At 38.0% G+C, this 20,217-nt stretch overlaps 1 protein-coding gene across 1 annotated transcript in view; it reads right to left on the bottom strand.

Annotated features, from left to right (window-relative positions):
- The window catches only part of TMC1 (transmembrane channel like 1), a 71,605-nt gene that overhangs the window by 29,536 nt on the left and 21,852 nt on the right, over positions 1-20,217 (bottom strand). Inside the window, exons 5-9 of the mRNA XM_075136329.1 lie at positions 14,347-14,437; positions 12,995-13,076; positions 5,954-6,060; positions 4,614-4,712; positions 678-820 (exon numbers count right to left, since the gene is read on the bottom strand). Coding sequence (XP_074992430.1) covers positions 678-820; positions 4,614-4,712; positions 5,954-6,060; positions 12,995-13,076; positions 14,347-14,437 — 522 coding nt within the window. The remainder of the gene's footprint in view (positions 1-677; positions 821-4,613; positions 4,713-5,953; positions 6,061-12,994; positions 13,077-14,346; positions 14,438-20,217) is intronic.

The raw sequence follows: 20,217 nt of genomic DNA, 5'->3' as shown, positions 1-20,217 counted from the left end.
CCTAGGCCCTGTTTCACTTACCCCTATGCTTCCTAGTTTTTTAATGTTATATTCTTAACACTATATTAAGTATAGTTTTCACACTGCTGGAGATTATTTTGCATTCCACAGAACATTAAATCCTTACCATGGCCAGTAGCATTAACTCTTCTACATCACTGTGCAAATGTGACCTAACCACTATAGTCTTGCTGAGAATCATTTGCTGCTGTGAGTTACACACAGAATTATTTGCCGTATGTTTCTTTCTTTCTTGTGTTCTTCCTTCGTAAAAGAATTTAACTCACACAAGCTATCATTAAAGGTAGAACAATTAAACTTCCTGGATGTTAGCTCACATTCTGCTAGATGCAGAATACTATGAAAAGATGGGCTGAAAGCTCAGTTCCTTACTTTATGCATTCATTTTTCATTTTGAAGTTGCAGGAGGGAAGTGTTACGTTATTTCAGTAAAGATTTTTTCCCACTTCCACAACGCTGCAACACAGCTGCTGGTGCAGAACAATAGATAAATAAATACAGGCTGAAAGAATCTTACATGACTTTGACCTTGCACTTGATCTTGCATTTTCCTGCCTTTACAATTATCATATTTTTAAAAAAATAGTCTCAGTGGTCAACAGTGGAATTATCTGCCTTTTTGAATGTACTTTATCCCAGAGCCAAGGAGAACTTACGTTCGAATGACAATCATAAAGCTGTAGCCAATAGTCCCAACTCCAACAAGGAAATAGGAAAGAGGCATTCTGAACTTGAGCCATCCAATTGTCCTCTGGTTATTGTAATAACCATAAAAGAGTACAGAATACTGTGCAAAGCCCTGAAAAGCCAGCAAAAATTACAATGTCACGTTTGTTAAATATGCACGTGATCAGAAATTGTACCAATAGCAATGTACTGAAACATTCATTTCAATGCATTCAAAACAGTTGTAAGCATGACTATAATAAATCCCACAGGGTAGAAAATCTCTCCTTTCATTTAGAAAGACTTAGAATATTTCATGTCAAATTTCAAAACTTTTATCTTTAAAACTCTTCATAGGCAATCCATCTACAATTTAATGAGTATTGGATTTGTGGATAACAAAGACAAGCTGTAAAGACAAAACCATTTCAGTTTACAAAATTTTTTTTACAAAGTACTTGCAGATAAAATGCCAAATTTTTAACTTAATTTTCACATTTCTAAAATTTGCTTGCATAGCCTATTTGATATAAAATTCTCACATGCCTTCTCTGTCTAGTAATGTTGTCTGCTGTTAATTGAGTGATCATTCAATACACATTAACTAATAGTTAGTTGCATTTTATGGATGATATTCAGTATGCAGGGTTTTTTAACACTTAGACTCCAAGGCTATAAAAGGTACAATGTAAGTGTATCTTCTTTCTCAGCAATTCAAAAAATCTTAATGAGAATTACCCTCTCTTCTACTGGTTGGATTGCTGATTTTTCAAAATAATTTACTAGTACTTTATTAACTGTAAGCAATTGCTGGTACCTAAAATGATCCAGATAGCTAAAACTTCCTGATAATCAGGTTAGAGCAAGAACTCACCTCCTAGAAGACTAATGTATCCAGAGCCTTTACAAGGACAGCTCAGCACATGCACAGATCCAGCTGGATGTAATGATTCCAAGTCAAATACAGAGTATTTGACCATGTAATTGGTGGATAGACCATGCATTATTTTGACACTAATACAGCAAGCTGAGGGGTTTGTGAATTAAAAAAGCCATTTACTTTCCTTTTGCTTTTCAGTTGCTCATTTTACTTAAAATAAATAACATCTTTCTCTTATATATTATTGCAAAAAATGCAATTAATTTATTCTAGCTCTTACTATATATTAAATGAGTCACATTCTTATCTGGAAAACCTAATTTACAATTCTAAGCTGAAAATGAAATATTAATATATGTTAAACAGAAGTATTATTCAAAATGTCTTGACTCGATAATCAACATTTTTCTTCATATCAGACTAGCTTTGAGAGACGTGCCCACACAAAACAGATAACAGTATGTTCCTCTCTGATCAGGGAAATATTGTTATAGAACACATTTATTACTAATTACTAGTAAAACAACTACCCAGTCAGGTTCAACACATTCAAACTCAATAGTATGTCTTTTGCATCTTTTTGCTCATTAAAGCATCCTAGAATTCCATTTTAGCCCAGGTTTCAATACAGTCCTACGTGGGTCTGGAGAGCCTTTTGGATCCCTCAGATTATTAAAATGCTTTTTAAGTTGCTATGTTCTGCAAAGTCAGAGATAATTCCTCCGCTGCATGTCACTCAGTATGTTGTTTCCTGGGCTTTGCCTACTGTATTTCACCATGAGACTTGAAATATCTTTAGCTGTGTAAAGGTAGGCATGCATGGAAGACCTCTTTCACTCCTTTCTGAGTCTAATATAAAAGAGGGGTGAGATAAGAATATTGGTCAAAAGATTTATTATAATGAGCCTTGCAAGTCTGATTTTTTTCAGTTTGGATTATTATCTGAACTGTAAAATATACAATGTTAAAACTGAATTCCAAGTAAAATATATCAAAATCCAAAACTGTTTTTCTTTGCCATGTCAGTAAAATGAGTACAATTTCAAGTGCAAAAAAGCAAAAGATATGTTGAGCTCGTCTTTTCTTTACTGTCTTAAAGATTGGTGGGGGTTTGGAGTTTTTTAGGATTAAATAATATTTGCTGATGTGGGCTTATTTATTTGTAACTTGGTAGCATACAAGAACTGCTAGCAGATGAAAGGTACTATTTCCTGTGCTGTTTAATTAAAGATGTCATTGTCTTCAGGGAGTGTTTGTCAATCTGACATGCCTCAAGAAAATTCTTTTTTCCCCTCAATATTTCAGGGGATCCAAATCTTTCACTGCCTTTGCATTTGCTCCTTGTGTTAACTGCCACTCTGTTATTTCCTATACCTTCTTCTTCAGAGCTGTCAGATCCTGTTTCTGACAGTTATTATAAACTTCCCCTCTCTTTCCTCTATTTGTGTTCATTCATCTTTTCTCAAATACATTTCTTTTAAAAACTTTGTTCCCATTTGCTGTTTAAAGTTTTTCTAGTCTCTATTCTCTTTACAAAATCTCCAAGTTACTATGATTCCTTTTTATCCAATATCTCCCTGATGTTTTAATTTCTCATTTTATAACGTTGTCATCATTATCTAACTTCCCAGCTACATGTCTAGATGTATTATTCCTGCCACTCAAATGTACAGTGAACCAGACACAATGTCATTTTATGCAGCGGTCATTGCAAAATGTTACATACATGGCTTTTTAGAAAGATCTTTCTACCCTTTTTTATCCAAAGAGGGTCCATCACTTTATGTGGCAAAATAAAGCAGAAGTAATCTGTTCACTTACTTTTATAGTCAAAAGACAGACAAACATTGTAATTTCTACCTATTATTATATTATTTTCTTTAAATTCAGTTGTCTACAATTAATCAGCTTGAAAGTTTTGCTTGTAAATGAGAAAATCGGTATATCTAGTCAAGTTTTTTCCAATGTTCTGTCACCTTACAACCTGATTCTTCCTCCACTGATAGCTGAAGATTGAAAATAGAGCCAAGGAAGCTAAATAAAGGACCAAAATATGGTGTCATATTCATATCATTCATGCTTGCTGTTGCTAAAACAACTCAAGTGTTAAAAGATATGTATATGCATAACTCTTTAAAAGTCTTGATACTTCTTAAGAAGGGAAAGAGTGCAGCAGATTGAGGGAGAAATCACACTTAGTTCAGTGGATGCTGCTTCCATTAATCCGAAGGAAAACCTTAACTAGATGGTTGCACTCTTTCATGGGTAAAGAGTACCTTTTGATGACATTGACTGCACTCCATAGAGAAACCTAACTGCCTTCTAAGCAACATATTGTAATACCAAATTTATCATCAGCTGACTTTATGCAAAGTTGTATCATCTTTATATGAAGAGGCTGACTACAGAGACATGTCACGTGCAAAAGTAGATAACACTGTTTTTTTCAGGAAGAAAAAGCAGTATGACATATTTAGGAATATACCATTAGCTTGTCAATACAGGAGGTATAGATCTGCAGGCTAGACTGGGCATCACATCAACAGTAAAGACTTAAGACATGCTTCTCAATTCAGCTAAAATATCTGCATATTCTATAAGACTGAGAAAAACTAAAAATAGCATTCTTTGTTTTAGAAAACACCTACAGAGGACATTATTGGAATTTCTTTCCTTTTTCCTAATTCACACTGCATCCTCAAATTTGGAACCTTAATCATATAAAAACAGAGGACCAAATTCACCCCTAAAGAAGTGAAAAGTCAGTACCCAGGGATGTGAATCCAGCTTTGAGACTTTTTCTCATGTGTCTTTGGATTGCTATATATACTGAAATGTGCGTGTGGACATTGAGCTTCATTATATGTTTTGTCTGAAGGAAACATCTATACTTAGAACTTGTGAAAAAAAATTTGTAAATTAGTTCTATTGCCATTTTCTCCTGAAATATTTCATATTAAATCTCTGAATATTAAATAATGAAGTAAAAGCCCATAATAATCGAAGAGTCATGTGAATATGCAGTATTGCAAGTTTATGCACTTACACTAAAATCCCAGAGAGTAGCAAAGTTCATAGCACTTGCTTCTTCAGCTCTTGGGACAGTTTTTCTAGGTAAAGAGCCATATGGCTTCCCCATCAAAGCCTGGAACCAAAAAATGAGAGCAATTTACATTTTAAAGTAAAATACCAACAAAGGAAATGGACAGTGATCTATCATTTCGTAGGAAGACTTGTTTTATGCTCCTAAACTCCTCAGTAAGGATGACCTACTTCTCCAATTCTTTTCATTGCTCCTCACATTAATGATTGAAATAATGCTTAAAGTATGCATTAATGGTGCTTTCTAAATTTGAAGTGATGTTCCACTAGTATCAATGGATTGTCAAACTATGCCTCTTACATTCAAAGGCAACACAGAAGTCCAAATTCCGCCAAGTGGTGTTTGTCTTACAGACAAGACCAGAAGGTTCATTTTTCTTGAATTATGGATTTTATTGGTTTTTTAATTGAAACGTATGGGAAGATGCTAGGGAGTCAGTTTTTGGATTCTGCTGCTGATGAGATGCTTGCTCAGCCACAGTATATGTGCTCAGAGGGTCCTTTCCATGCTTTTCCCTGAAAACTGTTGGGCATTTTCTCTGTTTTGGCTTCAACGGGAGATGGATCATGCTGTTGAAATGCTGTACTAGAAACCTGCTGGAAATTCCTACCTGACTCTTTCCCATCTGCTTATAAGAAGATAAATAAGAGGATGTGGAATAGTGAAATCAGGGAGATGGCACAATACTTTTAATCCTGTATAAGCCCTCTTTTTAGGAAGACAATATGGTGGCTCAAAGGAACTAGAAAAATGTTACATTTCACAAAATGATTTCTGCCTGAATTACATCTGCTCTGAGCAACATTATTAGCAGTGATGCTGCCCACTGCACAGAACATGGGGTCTCTCTCGTGACTTTACAGCCTGTTGGGCCTTATCAGTATGTGAGTGTTAAGGCAATTGGAAAGGATCCATGGTGCCTCAGAGGACTGGAATGTATCTTTCTATATGCATATTTTACTCAAGATGCTTCTTAGTCTCAGTTCCTCTCCTTAGTTCTCCATAGAAAAAAAGAGAAGTTTACCACCATCCCAGACCATGGGAAAACACCTTCAGGACACAACCCTATATATATTTTCCTGTCGTGTCTATTTCAAAACATCTCTCTGTAGAGACAACTGTCCACAAAGAAACTATATCTTTACAGCCTTAGTACACCTTAATACTTTTAAATGGAGCATAAAGAGATTATAAATTTATTTAACGGTCCAGTCTTATGAAAGCTCACTGCAAAGACAGAAATTCACATAACAATTCCCAATGATAATTTAAAAGATTCCCACCTCAGGCACCATTACAAGTCCAAAGGTCAGTCCAAAGAGAATCATGTTTATTCCATACATCCATCGCAAGAAGATGAAATAAGATGCTACTGATGAGCCAAAGTGACCTATGAAAATATCAGATGTGAAAAAAGGGCAGATAAGTTAGTCCTTTAATGTTATTTTACCTTAAGATGAAGATGCTCAAAGTTTATTTAAAATAAGTAAAATCAGGGGAGGCTTTTCGTTTTCTTTATTACCATAATGCTAATAACTTTTTTCCAGATTGCATATTAGCATTCACTGACCTGGCAGAGAAAACAGAAACAAAAAATGTAAAAAGCATTATTTATACAGAGTATTTAGGGTCATGTAAAAGCTGTGATATTTACTAATATTAAATCCTCTAGCGGCAGAATTCAAAGCAAATCACACTTCTTTTTTTTTTTTTTTTTTTTTTCTGATGTGGATTGTAAGCATTCTTGACCTGTTAAACCAACACCAGCCCAGTTTTAATAGGAAGCAGCACAGAATTAGCCAGTGGGGATAGTCTTTCCAAGGGCACAAAATACTTACAAAATACTTACAAAATTCTTGTAAGTGCTGTTATTCGAGTGCTCACCAGAGTTGTTCACCAGGGAAGAACAAAAATACCTACAAGTGTTTGTACCCTTTCTTTCTCTTACTTTGCTATTTATGTGTTCCATCCGCACCCAGGTGTGGAAGCAGTCCCATCACCTGGTGCACAGATGAAGCCTTGGCCTCTAACCGCTCTAGACCCCTGACCCAGACCTGTGCAAAGAAGAAGAGGCTGCAGGGGAAGCAGTGAGCACTAAGGGGCTAATTTGACCAACACACTGCAAGTCAGGCCAAACAGAAATAACAGTTCAAATTGAACCCCAGCTTGCTGCAGCACAGCTCTGCTGAATATACGACAGCTCGCAGTCATGCTCATCTGTCTGTCACAGTTAGCAAAATACCAGATTTCAATCCTGTTACCAGTCATTTGCAGGGTAAAAGGTGACCTTTCAACAGGTTTTTCACACACAGTCTAGTTAAGGAGTCTGATGCACTCTGATGGCAAATAATGAGAAGAAAATCTCTCTGTTCAGAGGAGTTTACATTGGTATTTCCATACAGTTTTGCAAGCCTTGTAACAGATTCTTCCATTCTGTAAAATGAGGTTAACATGGCTGGTGCTATTTAGGGCATGTATATGCACGTGTTACTATAACAACAAAATTGGGAGAAAATTTAATACACTTAAACTAATATAACCCCAGAGTATAAACAGAGACTGACTAGTAAGAGACATTTATCAGGGCTGTGCAAAGGGAGGAACAAGCCATTCTGTCAAGGATTTCAGCATTTCAAAACCTGCCTTATTCACAGTTCAGAATTAAACCACAATTTTGAAATTTTGCATGAAGAAGTAGCCAATCTTAGCAGTGGCCTACATATTCGGAAGCCTGGGTAGAGGCATAAAGCAAGAGTTAGTCAATCTGGCTCTGATATGCCGATTACCCAATTACAAGCCAGCTACAACCTTTGGGGTTGCTACGGACTCAAAATGAAGTGCAGGAAATTAGGAAGATTTCTGATTTCAAGACACTTTTGATAGTGTAGACCTCTCCATGCTGCATTAGTTCTTTTGCTCAAACCCTAATGTCCCCATTCTTTTGGGAATAGCTTCTTTCCATGCATTGAGTTATAGTTCTTTTATCAGTTATCCTCATGAAATCACTGCCATGCATCCATCTGGAACATCTGCATTAAGGCACTTTGGCCCATTGATGCTTTGGCTGTTGCTGGGTGATGCTTGCACCGGGAGGGGGGAGCACAGCCGGGGTGGTGGACCCAGCTGGCCAATGGGGTATTCTATACCATGTGACATCACGCTCAGTATAAAAACCAGATGTGGGGGGGGGCTCGCGCCCCGTTCGTGACACGCGGTCGGTGAGCGGTTGCGTTGTGCATTGCGTGTTTTGTGTATTCTGTTATTGTTGTTCTCATTGTTATTATTACTGTTCTACTTAGTTTCATTTCAATTATTAAACTGTTTTTATCTCAACCCGAGAGCTTTCCTACTTGTGCCCTCCCGATTCTCTCCCCCATCCCACCGGGGGGGGGGCATGATCGAGCGGCTGCATGGAGTTTATTTTTGCTGGCTGGGGTTAAACCACGACAGCACTGCATTGGAATTACATGCATCAGTATAGTTATTGCAAGTCACAATGCACAGACTGTGCATGGGATTTATTCTTTTCCACTAATGAGGCAAGAACAGCAACTTCTGATAAATGAAAAGCTTAGGTGTGGATGAGGATAACTTAGCTATAGATACCCTTAACTACATTTCCAGAATAGGCAGGTCCAAACAGGGGGCAACAGGGAACATGAAAAATGGTACAAAAAGCCTGCACCAGCTGTGAACAAAACCAGTCCAAGCTTCACCAGTGTTTTGAATCCACTCTGGGGTGCAACATGTTCCAGGTATGAATGAAAGAGTAATACTTTAAAGTAGACTTTAGCCATCTTTTCTCGCATCCACAGCCTCACCATACTATGCATTGGTATGCAGATTGACATGCATAGTAATTTCAGCAGTGGAATGAAGAGGCTCGCCCTGTCCCAACACAGCAATGTGTGTTTCCCATAAAGTCCTGTTGCACAGATATTATTGAATGTCTATTCTGCAAGGAAAAGAAGCATGTCTTTTCTGAATGTAAATACTTCCTATATTTATCAACTTCTCTCTCTCTTAAACATCAAAACCCCAACAGCAGATTCACCTATTTCTGACACAAGGGTGCAGCACAGCAGAGCTTGATGCCTGTTATTCTAAAGCTGGGCTCCCTGTGCTAGAAAGGACGCTCATCTTCAACCTGAGATAGCCCAGCACTTCATGCTGATACCTGGTCTTCTTAGATAGCTGGCAGCCTGGAAGGGTCCGACCCAAGAGAAGAGGGCTGTGATAAGAAGTGCCCTACTAGTTATAGTGGGAAGCATTATGAAACTAAGCAGAGGTTAAAGATGAGGTTTTTTGCTAGGCCTTAAATGTATTTAGCACTTTGCTTTTTCCTTTTCAATTGGCAGTGATAGGGTGGCACAGCTACCTATCCTCTTCAGTTTGCATGAGGGAAAACTTTCTATGTCATCTAACATTGTTTTACCAGTACAGTATTTCTTTTTAAGTCAAAGAAATCTTCCCCAGTAGTACCTAATTGATCTTTTGCCACTATACAGGACCTTAACCCACTTTTCATTTGCAATCTGTCTACAACCCTGGCTGCTTTTGAGAATGGACCAACACCCAACAACACTACAGTATAAGCATCAGGTTTTCTGTAAAAGAGCCTCTATTACATGTTAACTCCTGAACCGCAACACAAAGAAGACAGATCTTTGCCATTCTATTAATATATGGCTTGATCTCCTTTGGTTTGTTGATCCTCTAGATTTCAAAGTAGGTACCATGATAGTCCTGCACTAATGCTAATTTATAAGGCAAAGATTGTTAGTGCTCTGAAACTGTTTTCTTTTTGACAAGTCATGCTTGGTTGGTCAGATGCAGTTTTTTAGAAGGACTGACGAATAAACTTTAGTGTTTCTCAGCAGCTAGAAAATTATATTTACTCCTCCCATTTTCTACTGTAAATGGTTACTGCCTTGTTTGCTTGGGATTTTTTTATAAAGAGCTCACTTTGAGATCAGAAAGTGAAAATCATCTTCACATAAGAGCAGAGAGATGACTTATGATGAGAAGTTAACTGGTTGAAAGCTAAAAACTGTAAAGGTTTTCTGAGCATAAACTATTCCCTCACACAAAGGTATTTAGCCAAATGAAGAGGTTTCCTATACAGAGTAGTCTGCACATAAGTGTCAGGCTTTTGTTCCCTTCATGCTCCTGCTGCTTGCACTTTCTTTTAGCTGAGACCACGAAAGATTCAAACAGAACTTGAAATTTCAGAAATTCTTGCCTCTTTTTTAGGTGCTGTTGACATGACTTATACCCTGTTAATACTTACACTTCTGTGCTTAGTGCCTGCCTTTGGAAAGAAAACAGCTTATAGCATAGTATTAACAGTGATCATGGAGGATTATATAAAAGTTTCACCTCTAGCTTCTTTGGGCTAAGAGACTGCTCATCTAACTATAATCCCATCTGTTGGAAGGAGCAGAAGCTACCCATGAACATTTCATTTTCAGACATGTTTAACTGGTGAATGAAACATACCAGATACATACCTGTGTGTATGCATGTGTTCTGGTGGAAAAATTATCACAAAAGAAACATTAGTTTAAAAACGCTAAAATGTGTAGTGACATGGAAAGCAGTTGTACAGACCCAACTCTGTGGCGGAGAACTGAGCCAGTGCATTTTACATCATCAGGTTTCCAAGAGTGATTCAAGCAGCCTACTTTACCTGTCACAATCTGATGTCATTTGCTGCTTGTTTCACTGAACTGTGTTCTCCAGAAATGAGCTGTCACATAGACAATGCTCCCTCTAATTTCCTTTTTGCAACCATTTTTTGCCGGATGAGACTGCAACCCATGGGAACTGACATGACTAAGGACTCACCACAAACAATGCTGTCCAACAACGGTGTCTTTTTAAACATTGATCCGGGTGTCCAAACCTAGAGTTCAACCATTTTCTTCATCCACTCTTCAGTACTTTGGGTGGATTGAAGGATCCAGTGGTTACATGCGAGGTGTTGCCTGTGCCAGCAAGATTCTCTAAGGTGTTCAATGTGCTGCATTTAGCAAGTCTTATGTAAAGTCTTAAGCAACCAAAGATATTTTTCTGCCAAATTCTTTATAAGCAGTATCAGGCACATTCTGTTCATTGTTTGATGTCATGTGTTTAAATCAGTAGTGTTACTGTCATTTTACAAGGGGCTGAACTGAGCCCCAGAAGACAAAGCCATTGCTACTAGGAGCCAAAGGGGAATCAGGTCCTTACTCAGTTTGGAACCATCCGGAAACATGCCTCCCCTTGCCGAGTTACTTCTGCTTTTTTAACACAACTGTGTGTCTGAAGACAGCAATTGTTAAAAACATTTCATTCCCTGGAGTTCATGCATACAAGCTTGAAGCTGACTCTGTTGAAAAAGTGGTGATTCCTCCAATATGTTCTGTATTTTATCTCTGATCAAACTTGGAGATTTTGATCAGAGCTTGATATAAATAATGGTTTTACAAAAGATCTCATACTGACTCTGCTAACCTGAAATCTGGAGAATGCAGGCTAATATTTGACTCAGCACCAACAGTTTGTTAAACTAAACTTGATACAGTATGACCAATGTAGTACACCTCTTACTTACATATAAATTTAGATGACAATTAGGTTTCTAGAAAAAGTTGAAGCAGCAGTTTTTTGGTCTCTGCGACTCAATGTATCTTAATCTCTACTCTTCCCTTATACACAGACTAGCCTTCTTCCATTTGAGTTTCCTTCACTTCTCCTTTTTTAATACCGAAAACCCCTTTTTTTCTGGGAATTGGCAGTTTTATCAGCGTCATCATTAATATGAGCTTGATCTTAGTCCTATAAATTCACTAATATGAGGTACATGCTGAGAGTTACTGCTTGGATTAACCAGAATCAAATAAACTGTGACTTAAAATTCTTTTCCTCAGCAATATTTCAGAGCTGTTCCCTTGAAATCAAGCCGCCTTCTAGACTATAGAGTTTTGGACCAAACTGTGGTTTAACTGTACTTCTTAAATTACTAATATTCACAGAGAGGATTGTTTCTGCAAGTAAAAGCAATAGCAGCTTAGCAATTAGCAATACACTAAAGAGAACAAAAATTAATAGAAAAAGAGTAAACTTCACAATCTTATCCCTTGAGATCATGAAAGGTACTATCCCTCTGTGATTTTAGGACCTTCCAGGTGACAGCAAAAATGTTACTCGTTTCAAATGAAAAAATAAATATATATAAAAGCAGGACTGGAAAAATGACCCGGTTCTATTTTTACATTCTGATTTTACAAGAAAGTCTATTGGAAGTTATTACTAACAAAACAGCTTGTGTCAGGACTAATCCTTTACAGAAATTTGCAGAAACATCGCTCTCGCAAATCCTCAAGATGTCTATTATGTGTCCAGACCAGCAAAAGACCACGTGCATCTTGCTGCTGAGTTTGATTTTAACTACACATATGCAGCAGCTTCTTTCTAAACTCCACCTCAAGTGAGTAGATTATCTGTTCAGCAGACTGTAGACCATATGTTTAAGGACATTATATAGGTTCTGCTCAAGGGTTATTCTGCAGTCCAAAACTCCAAAAAATTCACAATTTATCATATTCTTGTCCTTCTGCTGTTCTGTATATTGCCTTTTCATGCAACCCACAGATTCTTCCAAAGGCAACTTCTCTAAAATCAGTTTTCATTGCATTTTCATCTGCATTTCATCAATCAGTGGTAAAGCCTCACTCAGGTACCCATGTAGTTAAGCCAAATTTCCTTCAAACAGGGGCCACAGTTTAAATTCATCACTGGAACTGAAACACAAAACCGACTTGTGCCAAAAACCTACTCTCAAACATATCCGTAGTTTTGTTTGTATTTATGCCTAATATATGGGGACATCCAAGACCACTATTATTTTCTCTACGTTGTATTACATGGTTGAAAATGAGAGTAATAATGCCAAAATACCTCTTACATAAGATTGAAGATGATGAAGAAACATCACAGAAATAATTATTGTATAAATACAGACAAAATAAAGTGAAGGTAGGTAATAGCTAAATCCCAGTTCCTCTTTTCTAGGATTAACTTCAACACTGGCTCCTGAACTGTTACCTGTGTATTGAGGATTTTTATCTGTAAGCTGACTAACACTCTCTCAAGGAAATTTTCAACTAGCTGTAATATCAAGCTCAATAAATATTAATGAAAAATAAATATTCATTGATTTTATACTACACATTGAATACAAACATGTATTTCTAAAGTATCGAAAAGTAATTTACCATTTTGACATGCATCAGGAATATGATACTAGATACTATTCTTTATTAACTTCCATAAGTACTTACTTTCAATCTCCTTAATTTTCATTTCCCAGGGTATGCAGGCTGTCTTAAAATTCTCAAAGTCTCTTTGAAATTTCATCCATTTCTGAAAAGGGTGACAGATAAAAAAAACCACCATCATCTCAGTGCCCAGATGCTCAATTTCCCCTTGAGCTAATGTAACCCCTTAATTATCCACAGTATCCTTTGGCAGAGCCCACTGCAATAGAAGCACTAGCTCATGAAGAATCATCTCCTCTTGTTTGTTCTGAATACATTTCCTAGCTTTGTGTGAAGTCCTTATTTCTTCTGCAAGAAGAACGATTAAATAATCCCTTCCTCTCATCGATTCATTTTTTTTTAGAATTGTTTCTGAGAATTTAATTTGTTATTTCCTTTGCTATTCAAAATTCAGATCTGGAGCTCAAGCTGTGTCGTTTAATTACAATTACTCTACCCAGTAGTTTATCTATTGGATAAGTATAACTTCTGAAATTGAGCTTCCTGTGCCCAGCTGAGTTTGAAAGCCTGATTATTTTTTGTGAATATTAATGCTTATGAGATGTGACTACACAACAGCTTGCAGAAAATCCAGTCTCACCAAGGGTAAACCTAGCCATAGCAAGTAGTCCTGCCAAACATTCTTAGCATCATTCTGCATCAGCATTTTAGTTTGAGGCAAGACTGTGCTTTTGAAGTGAATCTCCCAAACCATCCCAAATTACCACACTTACATTTCTACTGTAAAGCAGTGTCAGAGCAAAAAACTAAGACAAAAGATGTACCTGAGGAATGTACCTGAGGAGCAAGCTAATCCACATCCACTGCTACTGGGTATTTAGTCTCTGGGACCGCACAGGACTTAGCTCAAAGAAAGACCTGCCAGAACGCATATTGTGTGGATATTGGGTCCACAGCAACCACTGTTCGGCCTTCGGTCACAATCCTACAGAGCTATATTGCTTCCTAGGATATATGTGGCCATAGAGGCTTGGCTCAGTGGACATGCCTACAATATTTTTGCTGTGGGGCAAAAAGACACTTTTTGATCCTTCACAGAGGGCTGTCTCAAAGGAAGGGCTGAACTTTGGATTCAGTCCACAGAAAAACCCAATCTACACCAAGAGAAATTAACTTTCACAAGATATTAAACTCCTGCAAACTCTTGCAAAACAGTTGATTTTTGTTTTGATGACAAGTCTCAATCAAACTGTGAGCTTGCATTAGAAATCTTTTCATGTGAGTGCAGTGGAAATAAAAGTGTTAAAATGCAAAGAAAGACAAGGAACTCTATTTTGGAACATGGGTACATACGGCAATAATCTGGAAAGGCTCTCCATTTGCATTACATTAAGTTAGTGAAATAATAAATTTACCTTCGTCATCATCACTTTGTATGCATAGAATTTTTTTCCTTTTCCTTTTCCAAGAGCACCCTCAAACTTTTCAACAAAAAGCTGGGCTTCCCTGGAAAAAGAGGGTAAAAGAGAGAGATAGATGATGCTACAGTAAATTTGATATTGTCTCTCAAAAACAATGTAATTTTTTATGTGTTCTAACTCCTCATAGACTTTTATAATCTTGTTCCCTTAGTAATGTTTAGAAAGAACAACTCTGGGATTTTGTATTTCACAGAAGACTAATCATATGTAGTGCAAACAGAACAAGCAACTTCAGTCATCTGCTCTAACCCAAATGTATTTGGAGCTCTGAGATCTGCCTACATCCAGTTAATATTATCAAATATTTTTAGTCACAGTGACTTTCTTTTGCTGCCCATTTGTGCCACTCACAAACCGTTATTCCTCCTGGTTCCACCTAATATAAATTGTTGTCTCACTACCTAAGGGAAATTTCTTTTCATTTTTTATTTTGGAGATATGTATACACTAGAGCCTTGGTTCCCCTGCATCTAGCCTTCTTAAGACCGGATTTAATTCAACTCTTCAGAATTTCTGCATATATCATCTCTAACTGTACCATTCCCAGAATCATTTCTTAGAAATGTAGCTTCAGTGATCCCCAAAAGACTAAAACTTTGCTTATAAAGATATGGAAGTTAAATAATACCCTGCTGATACAAATATGAAAGGAAGATTTTTAAATTGTTTTAAAAAGGCATAATGTCCATGGATTAAAAAAATAAACAGATGAGATCAAGAGCATACTAACATTTCCTCCACTTCATCTAATTTTCATTTTTAAGTATGACTTTCGTGTGTGGCTCTATTGAGAAAATGTGCCCTAATGGCTAAATGTCCTGATCTAAACCACTGGAAACCAGAGTAAGAATTCTTAGTTGTCAGTGTATGTACAAGACTGTATAACTATTTTCTCCTCACACTAGATGACTGCAAAACATTGTATATGATATTAGGTATTACACTAAGCACTTGAGAAAAGGTAGACTATTGGGAAAATGTTAATTGTGATGCAAGTCTCTCCAGAAGCACTACAGATAAGTTCACTGAGTGAAATTAATTATCATGCTTATATCTTCTGCTTACATATTTTATGTAAGCAAGCAAAAAGATTGTGTTAAACTGCAAAATCTGACAATGACATTGGCATAATAGTGGCGTAGCTGTGATAAAGGAGAATTAAAATTATGTATGAAGAAGGCTATTAGCTGTGTCATAATTCCTCCCAACTCATGGTTAAAAATCTCAACACCTTTAAAAATACAGTGTATTTTTAGTAACTGTAAATACTTAGGGTGATCTTCATACTACCATTTGAAGACCTATCAAAACCTTTCACCAGTAGACACCCATTGCACCAGTCTCTTTAGCTCACAGTACCAAGGCTTCAAATAGCCTTTTTTTTCCTATGCTTCCCAAGACGGTGCAAAATTAAGTTACTGAATTTACCTTTCACCCTTTGAGAGCTTTCCCTCTTTGAGAGCCCTCTGAGCCCTCTCACCTTCCGAGTGCTCACACCTAAACGCAGCTGGTGAGGCATCAGGACCAGTGCCAGTTCACCTGACCTCCCCAGGCGTTTAGCATGCCTTTTCCCACCATCTGAGATCCCGTTTTCTCCTTCAAAGGCATAGGTTGGCAGAAGCAAAAAGCTACACACAATGACATGAATCCCAATCCAATCACTCTTTTTTTTTTTCTTTTCCCTGTGACACAAGACATGCATAGATCCAGATAAAAAAAGATAAAATACCCAGCCTCCACCGCAGCCACACATCCCACCTATTCACCACTTCAAAGTGTTCCTCGGAGATCGAGTCAATGTCTTTTTAAGGCTCTAGATCCCTTATTCTCAGTTCTGCGCTTCTGGGTCACATTTGTATTCTGGATTTTTGAGTCTGGTCTTTCTTTCTGTACTTCAGCTAACTCTGACACTGACTGACCCTTCTTTATTTTCCAAGCCACTTTGAGTCCTTCAGAGATTTTCTGGCTCAGCGCTCACATCTCATTCTTTCATTTTGATTCTCAAAAAATTCTACTTTTACATTTCAGCCCTCTTAAATAAATCAGAGAAAACAGATTCTTTCGGCTTCAGGAAACCTGTGTCCAAGAGTCCCTTTTAAATCCATGTACTCAGGATTTAAAATTTTATTGCACTATCAGGAAATATAAGGCAGTCCTAACAGCAGATGGCAGATTCCTCGACAACTCAGCCGTCAGTGCTGGAGCAGTGCCATAAAAGCAGCCAGAATCAACAAACTGGACATGTACCAATCTCAACAGTATATCGTATTCTGGACTTAAGAGGAAAACCTTCTACCACCACTTCTATCACTAGGTAGCTCAAGCATTGGAACTTGTTCATGAAAAATTGCTGAAATCAAAACCTACAGAGCTGTAGAAGACCTGTGCTTTCAGTCACTAATTATGTGCACTTATGCTGCAGAATATGAAGATTTCAAATTGTAGGTTGTTTTTTTTTACAGTGAAGCAGTAAGTTAGAAATTTAAGGGGATAATATGAAAATAACCATTAACACATAAAAAGTCCTCCATAGCAGATATGAACACATTTTGTATTTGTAGCTGAACACAGAAGTTCTCTACAAACATGTTCTGCTATAAAATTAAGCTAAGCCAAAACAAGAAGGGACTTTCCACAATGAAAGTCATAAAAAGATTTATTTTAAACTCTTAATCCAAGCCTTCTGTTCACTTGTTTGAAATGTCCTTTTACAAGGTTTTCTACAAAAAATAGTATTTCTTATCCCTCTCCACCTCTTGGACTCTCTATCAAGCAATCTTTCAAGCTAGAGTGTTAGCAGTATTTAAGCTTTTTCTCCAGGACTAACCAAAAGATTGCTTTTTGAAGGTGGTGATCTGGATCGCCAGGTTTAATGCTGCTGACTCTCCTGAATGCTTCCCTGGATTTTACTTTGCCAATGGTTGAGGTTTCCTTTCTCCCTGCATCCCTTCTTCCGCAACACTGCCCCACTCCAGTGTGTGCTGGTTGCAGAACTGTTATAAACCGCCCCTAAATTTTACCGCTTTATAGTCTGTTTTTCTCAGATTTTCACTCCATTGGCCTGCATTGGACTAAGTTCATCATTCAGCACAAACAAACCAGATGATGATTTGACCAGTTAAACTTCTAACTGGGTGTTTACACATGCAATCAGCTGAGTTACACAAGCAAGACCAGAGCACAAAACCAATTGGATCCATGCATGCACAATATTTGTTGTCCTGGTTTCGGCTGGGATGGAGTTGATTTTCTTCCTATTAACTGGTATAGTGCTGTGTTTTGGATTGAGTATGTGAATAATGTTGATAACACACTGATGTTTTATTTGTTGCTAAGTAGTGTTTACACTAGTCAAGGACTTTTCAGCTTCCTGTGCTCTGCCAGGGGACTGGGAGGGAGTGTGGCCAGGATGGCTGGCCTAGATGGCCGATGGGGTATTCCATACCATATGATGTCATGCTCAGCATATCAAGCTGTGGGAAGAAAATAATCAACTAAGTCCAAATGGTGGACTTACAGTATTATTTTAGTTTTCCATTTACATCGTATTTGCATTCTAGTCTAGTTACAGTACACTGTCATTTTTTGAATTAATAGGAATTTTGGTATTAATGCAAAGTCCATGACAAGAAGATGTTTCAAACATGCATTAAAAACTGTGGCTATTAATATTTCCCATTCTTGAGAAGTGATAGCCAAAATCATTGCACAGTTAATAATTGTCCCATAGTTAATAAAAAAGTAGCACATGCTATAAGGCCCAAAGAGTTGTGGTGAATAGAGTTAAATCCAGTTGGCGGCCGGTCACGAGCGGTGTTCCTCAGGGCTCAGTGTTGGGGCCAGTTCTGTTTAATATCTTTATCAATGATCTGGATGAGGGAATTGAGTGCTCCCTCAGTAAGTTTGCAGACAATGCCAAGCTGGGTGGGAGTGTTGATCTGCTGGAGGGTAGGAAGGCTCTGCAGAGGGACCTGGACAGGCTGGATCAATGGGCCAAGGCCAACTGTATGAGGTTCAAAAAGGCCGAGTGCCGAGTCCTGCACTTCGGCCACAACAACCCCAGGCAACGCTACAGGCCTGGGGAAGAGTGGCTGGAAAGCTGCCCAGAGGAAAAGGACCAGGGAGTGCTGGTTGACAGCCGGCTGAACATGAGTCAGCAGTGTGCCCAGGTGGCCAAGAAGGCCAACAGCATCCTGGCCTGTATCAGAAATAGTGTGGCCAGCAGGAGCAGGGAGGTGATCGTGCCCCTGTACTCGGCACTGGTGAGGCCGCACCTCGAATACTGTGTTCAGTTTTGGGCCCCTCACTACATTGAGGTGATGGAGCGTGTCCAAAGAAGAGCAACGGAGCTGTTGAAGAGTCTAGAGCACAAGTCTTACGAGGAGCAGCTGAGGGAACTGGGGTTGTTTAGCCTGGAGAAAAGGAGGCTGAGGGGAGACTTTATCACTCTTTACAACTACCTGAAAGGAGGTTGTAGTGGGGTGGGTGTTGGTCTCTTCTCCCAAGCAGCAAGTGATAGGACAAGAGGAAACAGCCTCAAGTTGTGCGAGGGGAGATTTAGATTGGATATTAGGAAAAATTTCTTCACTGAAAGGGTTGTCCAGCATTGGACAGGCTGCCCAGGGAAGTTGGTTGAGTTACCATCCCTGGAGGTATTTAGAAGATGTGTAGATGTGGCACTTAGGGACATGATTTTGTGGTGGACTTGGCAGTGCTAGGTTAACAGTTGGACTTGATGATCTTAAGGCTCCTTTCCAACCTAAATGATTCTATGATTCTATGATTCTATGATTATTATGCAGTTGAAAGAAATGAAATTATTTTTTAAAAAAAGAAATTATTTTGTGAAAGAGTGGAAGTTTTCTTCCACTCTTGGAATAAATGAAATCAAGTTACATTTGATGTTCTACAAGCATGTCTTACCTTTTGGTGTGTGATGGATTTTACTAATAACATTCTAAATAGCATTTTCATACAGCTTATTTAGAGAGACTGTCTTACAAGGGAACCCCACCACATGTAAATATACAGAGGAGTTATTAAGTGCCCCACAGCAGCCTATCTGTTAGCTACATCCATGAATATTTGCATGACTTAAAGATCTTATTTAATTGGTAGTTAAATGCAAAGCTCAATAACAACTTGATTCTATGAAAAATTCCCACCAGAGTTGTAATGAAATATCTGAAAAGCAAATTCAGTGCCAAAGCAGAATTTGAAAGAGGGCCTATGTGTAATGAGGCAGAAACATGTGTGCAGTTATGTGCAAGGAAGTAATAGAGAAACCATAACTACCAGACGATGCTGAGCCATTAAACAGAACACGTTTTCCTTCTTCCCCCAACTTTTCTTCCCTCACCAGCTCTGCAGCAGGTTAGTCCCACTGGGTTACTCCTGGTCTCTGTGATTTGTAGGTTAAGGAGACCTTTCCCTGACTTCTACTTAAGCCTCCTGGTTTTAAAGTTCAGCAACAACTTGGCACCATTCAGTCAGGGAACAGGCCTGCGATATCCTTTCCATGTCTGTGACGCATGCTCTTTTCTGTTAAATATAATCCAATAAGTTACTTAATTCAGGTTTCTACCTTGATGTCTAAACTATCTCACTGAAAGACCCCTATTTGTACATCCCTGCAGACTTTGGCCACACTTTGTCCTTTCCTCTATTTCTTTTGTGCTAGAAATAAAATGTGAGGACAGGAAGAATGATCAAGCAATAAAAAGTAGTCCTAAACCCATAGAACTCTTTTAGAAACTACAACAACCAAAACCACATACATACATATGCATACCTACTTGAAAGTAA

The sequence above is a fragment of the Calonectris borealis genome, chromosome Z (genome assembly GCF_964195595.1).
Source record: "Calonectris borealis chromosome Z, bCalBor7.hap1.2, whole genome shotgun sequence".
NCBI classification, from domain to species: Eukaryota; Metazoa; Chordata; class Aves; order Procellariiformes; family Procellariidae; genus Calonectris; species Calonectris borealis.
This window is presented reverse-complemented; position numbering and strand designations above follow the sequence as displayed.